Source organism: Leuciscus leuciscus (genome assembly GCF_965113295.1).
Source record: "Leuciscus leuciscus genome assembly, chromosome: 16".
In the NCBI taxonomy this organism is placed as follows: Eukaryota; Metazoa; Chordata; class Actinopteri; order Cypriniformes; family Leuciscidae; genus Leuciscus; species Leuciscus leuciscus.
Genome location: NC_138740.1, coordinates 21,866,504 through 21,879,100, shown reverse-complemented (window position 1 = coordinate 21,879,100; position 12,597 = coordinate 21,866,504). Strand labels below are relative to the sequence as shown.

General features: G+C 35.5%; 1 protein-coding gene across 8 annotated transcripts in view; it reads right to left on the bottom strand.

The window, feature by feature from the left end:
- Window positions 1–12,597, bottom strand: part of igsf9bb (immunoglobulin superfamily, member 9Bb) — a 135,449-nt gene that overhangs the window by 44,746 nt on the left and 78,106 nt on the right. For all 8 annotated transcript variants that reach the window (XM_082141105.1, XM_082141107.1, XM_082141109.1 and 5 more), the window contains exons 5-6: window positions 8,543–8,660; window positions 3,355–3,496 (exon numbers count right to left, since the gene is read on the bottom strand). In XM_082141105.1, coding sequence (XP_081997231.1) covers window positions 3,355–3,496; window positions 8,543–8,660 — 260 coding nt within the window. The remainder of the gene's footprint in view (window positions 1–3,354; window positions 3,497–8,542; window positions 8,661–12,597) is intronic.

Here is a 12,597-nt window from a genome sequence, read left to right as displayed (position 1 = left end):
TTATTTGTGTGTTCCAGGTACTGGACCGACATGAAAGTGAGTAAATAATGATTTATACATTTTTTGTAAACTATCCCTAAAAATATATATGCCTACGTAAATTAATTTTAAGCCAGAAAATAAAGCACAAAGCATCATGAATTACAGTCTACTCTTTCAACAAGAACAGATGGAGTGTCCGGGGCAGAGATCAGAAAAAGAAGAGAGAAAAAAACGCTTCAGTGGACAAAATGCCTGCGTGGCCTCTATTCTTGCCTGTGCTTCCACCTTGTCCTGCTGCACAGTCTCTATTAAAAAAAAAAAAAAAACATAATATCCTTTTTCTATAGAGTGTACAGGCCACGCATGAGGGCGTCTTGAATGGCTCAGGGCACCGCTACTTATAATCAGTGCTAGTGGAGCGTATGATGACACAAGCGGCATGTCACTGGATATTCTTGTCATGGGGGAGAGAAGGAGAACAGTGAACCATGAAAACCTGAGAGGGTCTGTGGTGAGGCTACGGTTATCGTTTATCGTATATAAATGTGGTCGCTCACTATGTTCCCTTTTCTATTCAAGGTTAACACAGAGGACACACCATTTTATGTATCTGTTTCTATTACTGTTTCTTTAAACATACCCTCTGATGTTCATTCATGTTTATTTTGTGCTGTAACTAGTAGTAAAGAGAAAGAATGTGCTCCTGCTTCGCTTGAACTGAGGCAATGCAGCAATGTGGCATGCCACAGTAAGAGTGCTAAAACGTATTTATGGTTTGAATTTCATAATAAAACTTAATTTTGAAAGCTGAGATTGTTTTATATAAAAATATATCAATATATAAAAAATAACATCAAATAACCTGTCTTTTCTATCAGCGCATTGTCCATATCGTCTTTGTTCCGCAATGTTTTTTCACTGCGTGAGAACATGGATGTGTGGCGTGAGAGCGTAAGAACAATGTCACTTCCGTGAGTCTCACGCTGAATGAGCGAGAGTTGGAAGCCCTGATAGTTATTCATGCTTTTACCTTAGCAACATGCTAATGCTAAAGTCGTGTAAGGAGTAGCTTCCTATTTTTAGTGTCCCTAATTAGTCACTTATAAATGTCTATTTCAGTTGTAATTGATGGCCTTCGAAGTATTTATTAGAAAAAGAAAAAGAAAAAAACATTGGCCACAATTATTGGCACCCCTAGAAAATCTTATGAGTAAAATATATCAAGTATTCCCAGTCATATTTACATGTTTTAGCACAACAGGGTGACCAGGAACATGAAATTATCCAGCCATGACTTCCCGTTTCATAGGAGTATAAATATGAGGAAACACAAAGGCAAAATTCCCTTGATCATCAATCATAATGAGTAAGACCAAAGAATATAGTTCTGATGTGCAGCAAAAGATTGTTAAGCTTCACAAAATAGAAAAAGGCTGTAAGAAAACAGCTAAACTATAGAAAATTCCCATTTTCACAAACAGGGCAATAATTAAGAAGTTTCAATCAAGTAAAGATGTTACAAATCTGCCTGGAAGTGGATATGTGTCTATATTGATTAATGTATGGTGAGAAGGATAGTTTGAGTGGCCAAAGACTCTCAGAAAACCTAAAAAAAAATAAAAAAAATAAAAACATGTTGTTTGGGAGGGTCTCAAAACAAATCCTCTGCTCTTATCCAAAAACAAACTCCAGCCTATTCACTTGTCAGACATTACTAGAACTTCAACCGGGACTGGGTTCTGTGGTCAGATGAAACAACAACAACAAAAAAAGCTTTTTGACATAAACAGGCATAAAAAAAAAACCCATGCCCAAGGTTAAATATACTGCTGGATCTTTAATTTGGGGCCTATTTTTTGCTGGAGGTCCTGTACATCTTGTTCAGATACATGGCATCATGGATTCTATCAAATACCAAAAGATCAAAAAATCTAAACCTGAGGACCTCTGCTAGAAAGCTTATAAGGGGCCGTGGTTGGTAAAAAAAAAAAAAAAAAAAAACTCAAAATAAACACAAAACTGGTTCACTAAGCTCAAAATCAAGCTTCTGCCATGGCCACTGCAATACCCTGGCCTGAACCCAATAGTAAATGAGTGAGGTGAACTGAAGAGGAGAGTGCACCAACATGGACCTGGGAATTTGAAGGATCTGGATAAAGTCTGTATGGAGGAATGGTCTCTGATCTCTTGTCAGGTGTTCTCCAAACTCAGAGCTTTTATCTTGGCAAAAGGAGGTTGCAAAAAGTATTGAATAAAAGGGGGCCATTAATTAGGTGACTAACTATGACTGTATACGGTATGTGTAATCCCACAAGTGTGATTAGGGACACTGAGAATGAAATTGTTATATGACTAATATGAATGTATTACTTTAAACATTTGGTCCAGCACAGGGCAAAAGAGACACGAATGAGACAATCTGAGGTGTGAGACCTTCAAACAAGTATAATGACACACGGACACAGGCACACATACAAGTGGGAAACACATAGCATAATTTCATACTAAACTTTCTTTTTTTTTCACGGTTTCATTTTAAAATGCTGTGTTAAAACGCACTAGTGTGGACATAGCCTACGCTTTCAATTGTAGGAGGCCCAGAGCTGCTTTTTTTTACACTGAAAACTCTTTAAAAATAAATGTATAAAATGCATCTGTTTATCAATAGATGTACACTACGGTTCAAAAGTTTGGGGAGGGTAAGATTTGTTTATTGTTTTTGAAAGAGTCTCTAACACCGTGTCTACACCGGATGCGTACGGTGCGATGTGACAAAAGGATAAAAATATGATCCTATTTTTCACTTATTATCATATATATCATTAAAAATTACTTTTCTATTTGAATAAGTTTTAAAATATAATTTATCATCTATTATTATCAAAGTTGAAAACAGTTGTGCTGATTAACATTTTTATGGAAAATATGATAATCTTTTTTTTCAAGTTTCTTTGATGAAAGTTTAAAAGAACAGAATTTATTTGAAACAGAAATCTGTTGTATTATTATAACACATTTACTGTCACATTTGATCAATTTAATGTGTCCCTGTGGAATAAAAGTATACATTTCTTTTTTTTTTTTTTTTTATCTAACTGACCCCAAACTTTTGAATGGTGTGTTCGGATGAGTTGAAGCCCTCTAAATACAGTTTAACGACACCTACAATTACATTTCAGAACATTTCTCAACAAAAGGCCTTACAAAGTGTTTGACCAAAGCCTAAAACAGTATTACAATGCCCATAATCCCTAATGGCAAACTCACTGATGCCTCAATGATGATGACGAAACTACATGGACTGTGACAAACTCCACATGGACACAGGACAGTGGGGGTATGGTACAGTAATGAACCCGATCATAACTTTACTTCTTGAAGTAGACGTTATCTTCCTCCCAGAACCAGGTGTACGTTAAGTTGCCAGGATATGCCTCAGCATGACAAGTGAAGAATGCATCCTGGGATATGTTTACGGTTATATTCTCTGGCGGTGAGACAATAAATGGGGGTCCTGAAATAGAAAAGAGACACATAATAAATCAACATAACATATCAGTATGCGTCACATCCTATTGGAGCATATAGCAATCTCCGTACTCTTCAAGGATCAAAACAACTAGAGCTGGAGAAAAGATTTTATATGAGTGTTTTTAATCATGTATATTTTCATTCTGTCATTTTGAATTTAACAGCTGTTAAACAATCAACACAATCCACAATTGTGGAGTGAATCAAGTGAATATTGTATTCAGTCAATGCCTCACTTACAGTGGAGTACATACTGAATGAAGAGTTAATATACACTACCAGTCAAAAGTTTGGAATAATAATTACGATTTATGCTCACCAAGGAAAAAAGGTCATTTTGTGAAACATTATTACAATTTAAAATAACTGTTTTCTGTTGTAATATATTTACAAATGCAATTTATTCCTGTGTTGGCAAACCAGGACCATTGCTCCAGTATTCAGTGTCACATGATCCTTTAGATATCTTTACATTACTTTACATTACATTAAAGAGGTCATGACATGAGAAAACTAATTTGCCTTGATCTTTCGACAAATAAGAGCAGAGGTCTTCGTACCAGTAAAACATCCTGCAAGTTTCATAGCTTGAAACATCCTAATCATTATAAACAAAGCATTTAATCAAGCTCCAAAAGATATTGCGGGATCTTTGACGTCACACAGCAAATATACAGTATTTGCATATGATATGACTGCCTCCAGAGCAAGACATCAATGAATAGTTATTATACATCATTATAAATCATTATTATTATACATCAGTAGGCCCCACCTACTGGCATTCAGTCACTTAACAGCTGACACAAGATGCATCAAAAGCAAATAGAACCCATTATAATCACTGACGCTGTCTACACTGGATACAGTATACAGATGCGCGTTTAGTTTCTGACATACTCCAACATGCTTGAGTCTGCCGACAGCACGGCAAATGGAAGAGCGGAAAAAACATCCCGGATTGTGTCAGAGGATTATATGTTTGTTCGGAGCATTTTGTTTTGTAAACTATAGGGCTGGACCAATATTCGTTCGGTGGGTTGGTATTCGATTTGAAAATTTGACATTCGAATATTCAGGTTTTTTTTTTTTTTTTGCACACCTGGTATCCCCGCAAAAACGGTTCTCATTCACGCTTGAATAAGGCTGGCGACACACTGGCTGCGTGGCGTGAGCGTCCGTGGCATGTCCGTTTTTATTTCGGCTCCCATGTTAACATGTTTGCACGCTGCCTGCGTGAGACACGCGTCTCAGGCGCGGCTCAAGCCACGCCGAAAACACGTGAATGCTAGAAATAGAACCGACGCCTAAAAGTGTTCCAGCAACAGGAGGGTTCTCTGGCTAGAGCGCAGAACAGCGGAGTTTGTATGGACCGAAATGCATGCCTGAGCTTGTGTTTTGGGTTAAGCTACGTTGCTTGGACATTGTGGAAAATAGAATAATAGAAACAAAATGTATTAGCCTTTTTACCCGTTATTATCAATTTAAATGAATCTTGTTTTTAATTTAACTTATTTTCGTTTTTCTTTATTTAAATTTAGTTTTTCTTTATTTAAATTTCGTTTTTTCTTTATTTAAATTTCGTTTAATCTTTATTTAAATTTCGTTTTTCTTTATTTAAATTTCGTTTTTCTTTATTTAAATTTAGTTTTTCTTTATTTAAATCTACCCTTTACCGTGTCAATAATTTGTTAGTCAGAAAAATATTAGACTACCTTAAAAGTATTGCACAATTTAACAAACGTTGTGCGTTTAATATCACTAGTGCAGTGTCCGTTCTCGGAGCATATAAGCCCTTTGTAAAGCGCTTTGGGTGTACAGTAGTACATATGAAAGCGCTATATAAATGCCTCATTCTATTCTATTCTATTCTATTCTGCCCGCGTGAGGTGCGCCGCTTCCCGCTCGCGCTGTTCTAGTTGACTAAAAGTTTATTAATTCGGAATTTGTTCTCGAAATAATAAAAATGCAAACGGATTCCTGCCTTTATTAGAGAGAAGAATATGTTCAGCACCCTCTCTCTGAAGCTTCGAATATTACATGTTCATTACTACCAAAGCTTCGAAGCTCAAAAAATGGTATTCGGACCAGCCCTACATGTATAATGGAGAGTTGGCAAAGAAACATTTGGTGAAAGATGAAGCAGCCAATTTTATAGGATCTGACAGCAGCTGAATAACAAATCGTAAGTAAATGATTTCATAATGCTTTGTCTGTAAATGATGGGGGGGGGGGGGGGGGGGGGTTTGGATAATGTTTGCAAAATACTTATTTATGTGCAATAGCAAGTGGGCATTGATACTGTTTCCTATGGTGCAAAAAACAAGTGAACCTCAAGGAACATATTAAAATAATAAAAAATCCATGTCATGACCACTTAAAACTAAACATTAAAAACACTAGATAAAAACATGTAAAAATATTAGAGGTACCCTCAGCTGTAACATACATATTTGGATCAACCATCTCATTTGAATATCATCGATTAAGATGATAAGAATTCTACTCCGTGTGAGAATCTGCAGCGGCCTACCGACAGATCTCACTGTACCGCCCACTGTGGGCATCGCTTATGTTGGCAGTGCCAGTGTAAAGAGAGGGCTCTTCTGTGGAGAAAGCCTGCAGAGATCTCCACATGAAGGCATGGACTCTACAGATGCTCTCTGTCCAGCATTATACACACACACAAACACACACCAGTACAAAAACAAACTTGAAAGGCAGCCATCGTGTCTGTAAAACCATGTTTCTTCAACTAGCAGCTTTTATGTTTCAGCAGTTGAAAAAAGTTTTTTCTCCTTTTTTGTTATGTGATGGTCTTATTAAAAATGGTAATTCTTATTTTTGATACTCTTCAAATACCGTTTATGTATACATTTGTATTGCTTTACCCTTGCCATTCAGTCTTAAAATATGTGATAAACTGGTCTAGACCAGTACCGGTACAGAAATTCATGACACAGTTTCCTGAAAATATGCTTGGTCCGGTACACACTAAAGCTTATTCTGGTAAAGAACTACCTACTTACAGATGAACAGACCACATGATCACCATGTAAAGTGATTAAAGTTGGATAGCAAATGTTGATAGCAAAATTGCGCACAATAATTTACTTGATATTAACAGCCTTCGATTTTTTTTAAACAATTCCATCAGTAGGGCTCAAGTATAGAAGTCCATTTCTGCCTCACTTAAAAAATATGATGATGAATCTGTAAATAATAATGAGAAACGTTTTTTTTTTATTATGACTTAGCATCTCATTATATTGAGAATATCTCTCATAATAATGACTTGGCATTTCATAATAATGGGAAACTTTCTCATAATGAGAAACTTTCTCATTATTAATGCTTAGAATCTCATAACAATCAGAAACTTTCGCTTAATTTATTGTTAATATCTCATAATGAGAAACTTTCTCATGAAATTACTTTAATAAGTCATTTATTAAATTAATGAGAAACTTTCTCATTATTAATGCTTCGTAGTATCTCAGAATGAGAAATGTTCTTAAAATGTACTTTGCCGTAAAATGTTGAACATTTTTTGAATAAATGAATTAATATCTCATAATAATGGGAAACTTTTTCATAATCAATTCTTAGTATCTCATGAGAAAATTACATACTATCTACTTTGTCATAAAATTTTTCAAAAAAAGTACATAATATTGCATAATAATGGAAAACTCTCATAATTAATTCTTAGTATCTCATAACAATGGGAAACTTTCTCATGATTATTGCTAAGCATCTCAAAACGATGAGAAACTTTGTCATAATTAATGTTTAGTATTTCAAAACAATGAGAAACTTTCTCTTGATTAATTGTTAGCATCTCATAATGAAAAACTCATGATTATTGCTTAGTATCTCAATATACTGAGAAGCTTTCTTAATATGTACTTTGTCGTAAAATGTTTCAACAAATCTAATAACTGACTTAATATGTAATAATCACGTAATAATAATTTCTCATAACAATAAGAAACTTTCACTTAATTAATGCTTAGTATCTCATAACAATGAGAAGCTTTCTCATACAGTAATTTATGTTTAGTATGACAATGAGACACTTTCTCTTGATTAATTAGAATCTCATAATGAAAAACTCTCATGATTAATGCTTACTATCATTATAATTGCAGACTTTCTTAATATGTACTTTGTTGTAAAATTTAGTTAAAAAAAACGAATGACTTAATATCTCATAAATAATAATGAGAAACGTTCTCATGATTAATGCTTCGTATCTCATAACAATGAGAAACTTTATCATGATTAATGCTAAGTATCTATTAATAATGAGATACTTTCTTAATATGTACTTAATATGTTGTATAATTTAGAAAAAGTTGATTTAATATCTCGTAATAATGAGATATTCTCATATTATTAACTTACCATAATAAAGAGAAAGTTTCTCGTAAATAATGATAAAGTTTCTGTGGGGGAATGTGGGCTTCCATACTACAACACCAAATCAGTATTGATAGTGTTTCTATTATACCGAATATAATTTAGTATTACAATCAACAGTATTCAATTATTACAATGATTCACTTTTAAGTTTTTTATGTAATTTAATTTAAAACTTTAGTAGTTTTATTTAAAACTGGTTTGATAAGCATTTGATGGGAATAAAAATAAAAATAACAATTGTATTATTGTCTAGAAGTATGAATAAGGTGAATATAGAGGATATCTGCAATTGAACAGATTAGCGATCCCAAAAGGAAAAAGCTTCTTTGGCAGCACTATGGTGAAAAATCTCTCTGACAGTGAACCCATTACTGCTTTATACTGTACCAGACAGCTAACATATGGAGTCCAATTATCTCTGTAGCTCTGCAGCATGGGTGCCATGCAGCATGCAGCTTTGCAAGCATGACTGTACACACATACACAGACACAAACACAGAAGACCGTTCAAACACAGCACAGAACTCTGACAACATGATAGTCATGTCATTCAAATAACAGCCAACAATAAAGACATGGAGTCAAGTCAGAGTTAGGGTGCTACCTTGGACGAGTAAGCGTGTGGTATGGATGGCCTCTCCCTGCTCGCTGTACGCTCGGCATGTGTACGCTCCCCTGTCCTCACGGCTGATGGAAACAAGCGTCAGGCTGCCATCACTGACCTGTGGAGAGAGGTCACAGCATCACTTACTGAGATACAAATGAACAATCTTATAAACATAAAGAAAACAATCTCGCTGACAAGTGTTGGGGGTAACGCATTACAAGTAATGCGAGTTAGGTAATCATATTACTTTTTCAAAATATCAAGTATGCATTACATTTAAATTTACAGTAAAAGTTACTTTTTCAAATAAGTAACGCAAATTACTTCGTTTTCCAATTAAATGACGCCGCTCCTGTACCCATGTTGAGAGAAATCAGGAGTAAGTACAGAGGCGTTGTGTGCACGGTGTAAAACATCATAGTTATTGTAGTTCTTCTAGACTATCAGAATATTATGCAAACCTGCAATAATTAAATTTGTTTAATTGTACTTTATGGGCCCTATTTTAACGATCTGAAACGCAAGTGTCAAGCGCAAAGCGCAAGTAACTTTGTGGGCGGGTCTCGGCGCTGTTGCTATTTTCCCGGCGGGATAAATGACTCTTGCGCCAGGCGCAAATCTAAAATGGGTTGGTCTGAAGTAGCTTCATTATTCATAGGTGTGGTTTGGGCGTAACGTGAAATAAACCAATCAGAGCGTCATCTCACATTCCCTTTAAGAGCAGACGTGCTTTTTCCATAGCGGATTGCTATTGTAACGGCGGATTTGCCAGGCGCACGCCAGGAGCGGTTCACAGCCAAGGAGAGCAACGCTCTCGTCACGGCCGTAAAAGAGAGAAGTTACATTGAAATGGAGAAACCCACCCAAATTAACTTCGGTTAAACAGGCGTATGATAATTTGGGTAAATGTGTAAGCTAGATGTATGCTTTTATAATAAATTGTCTATCTATCTATATATCTATCTATCTATCTAAATAATGTATGATTTGCAAAAATGAAAACTGCTTCTGTGTAGATGAGAGAATCAAAGTGTATGCGCTTTGTGCACACGCTGCATTGATTATGACCAAGCATGCGCCCTTAAAATAGCATATGAATAACATGTGCAACGCGCCACTGACTTTAGACAATTTTTTCCTGGTTAGTGGTGCAATTGTTTTCTAAACCTGCAAAATAGCATGAAGGAACGTTTGCGCCGGAACACGCCTCCTCTTTGCGCTGAACCGCCCCCCGGGAGCGCAAGTGTATTTCCTAACTTACCGACGTGCTTCTGTGGAGGGAAAAGTCCACTTTGCGCGGGTGCAAAATAGGAATGATACATGCGTCGGTGTACAAAGTCACTTGCGCTGGGTGCAAGATAGGGCCCGATGTATTTAATCTCACTTTACTATGTGTCTTTGCAGCTGACCTTCGATGATCCAATTCAACCATACCAATAAGCAAAAATGTATTTAGATAAACATCACATTTCTGCTTCGTTTGTTTGTTTTTATTGCTGAAGTAAGAGTGCTGAACTTTCTTCTCCTGTGTCCTATGCTTATGCAATCCAGAATGCCAGCACAACTGAAAGGTGTGTTTGAGCTGCACCCTCTACTGTACAGGCATGAATTTGCATTTGCTTCAGCCTGAGGCTTATTCATTTCACTTTTGGTGAGAAAGGGCCTTTACATTTGCCAAAAACAGAACTTTTTTCATTAAAAAACAAGCAAGAAAGTCCAGCCTAGGTGAGAAAAAAGTAACGCAAAAGTAAGTGTATTACTTTGAAATAGGAAAACATGAATATTAAAGTCAATCCCTTTTGCTTATTAAACAGTTCATGTGGGGTTTTTAAAGTCTGTTTGCTTCAAGTCTACAGTAACATATTGATAATCCCGAAGTGTGCGCTACACAACTTCTCATTTTTTATCTCTGTGAAAGGTTTCACTTATTTTTCTTATATGAACACATAGATCAGTAGAAAGGATGTGTTGGGGGAACCCTGCTCAGCATCCCATGAGATCCATTTTTCCTGCAGACATACTACAGTTATGTTACTTCACATTCAAAACATGCATCATGAAAGGGGCCACTCTTACAAGTTCATATAACAACTTAAAACAATTTGAGGAAAGAATTGTCTCATACACAGTACAAACAAAAATGATTTGCAGTGAAATCGCTGTGAACCGGAGACATAGAGGCAGAGACTGCGTAGGAGAGATCAAACAAACCAGGCCACTCCAACAGAGACTTAAAGATCAATGTGCATCTCTTTCTGTGCCCACACAAGCGTTATTTCCATTTTGCCAATGGCAGAGCAGTTCTTGCATTTATCTAATATGCTCTGGATTATTCTTGGTTAGAAATTAGGATGCAAAAGCATAATTTACAGTGGGGATATACCCACCAATTTTGGCCATGGCCAGTTTTGTCCCCACCACTTTATGAAATAGCTTACAGCAGGGATGAAACTAATACAGAGGAAGCATCTACAATTGTTAGTATTTGTTTATTATTATTATTATTATTATTTAAACTTTTATTTATACTATTTTATAATATTTATTCACAAATAAATAAATCAGTTCACTTTCCACGGGAACCCCTTTTACTGAAAGTTAAAATGTAACCACTAGACCAACAATTAACATTCAATTGCTGATCCATATATTTAACCACCAACCTACCAGAATGTTGCTACTAGGATACATCACAATGCTTTTGAGTGTCAAAAGGCATCCACTTTTGAGGAGGCTGGCAGTTTCAGGAGTGGGATGGTCTACCACAGTTGAAATATGGCTCTTTTTTCCCCCAAGAATTCAATGCCATGGGCAAATTCTCTCTTACAGGCCAATACAATACAATAAAAACTACTTATTGTATTTATACATTTATTTTTATTTTATTATAGTCATTTTAAAATATTTGTGCATGAACTAATATTCATGATCTAAGCCTTCTACGCAACACTTTGAATCTTCTTACAAAGTGACACCTGGATAATTGTGCCATTTTAATTCTTGTATGATGTTCTAACTGGACTTTTGGTTTTTAGTAAAATACTAGGCCAGTCTTCTCTGTGTCTTGTTATTATTCTGAAATGATAGTGCATATAAAACATGCAAGACATCAATCATTAATAGGTTCCTGTATGAACTTTCGAAGCTCTTTCAAGCTGTGATGGTTAGATTGCTGGCTCAGTTTCACAATCATCTTTTCGAGACAAGGCCACGCTTACAAGAGGAGAGTGTTTCAGCTTGTTTTGGCATTGAATTGTGCACAGGGTCTCAGAGAGTGAGCAGACAAACTGCTGAATAAATAACTCTGTACAAGTGTGTGTGTTTGGTGGCAGAGGGGCAGGTAAGGGGAGGGATGCTGATACTACTGTATGCATGATTCATCGGTGCATGTTATTCCAAAGGAAAGATTTTTTGTCTTAAACACTGTAATAACTTTCTCCACCTTTGAAACAACTTTCTTCTAAGCTGACATCACATAGGCAGTGTGGGCACTGAAAATAATGCAGCTTTTCTAAACTCCAATGGTTAATGCATTATTTTAATGCAGTTTAATGTAAATTAACGTAAATACTAATTATAATATAGGTTATGGCAATAATATCAAATAACAGATTTTAGAAATAAGCCTTTACAATTGGTATATGTCACAAGGTATATGTCCATGGTTATTTTCGTAAAACTAAAATTGAAACAACGGATAAAAAAACATTTTGAAAACTGAAATAAATGAAAAACTAAATGAAACAATTAATAATAAAAACAATAATAATAATATAACATTAATAAAATGAAATAATAAATGATCAAAAATAAATAATAGTTTTCATAATCAATAAGCTCTTATCTCAAGGTGAAAAAATCTGTCATCCTATTTCAACTAATTTCATATTGTCACAGCTTAATCACTCTGGGAAAAAAATCTCTTAAAAAGGAAACACTCTTTAACATAACCAAACTCAGACAAGCACTGGAGATAACAGGAGAATACCACAGCCAACTAAAGACGACGCGGAACGGAGAACAGAATGAACTGAGAGTTTATAAACCCACAC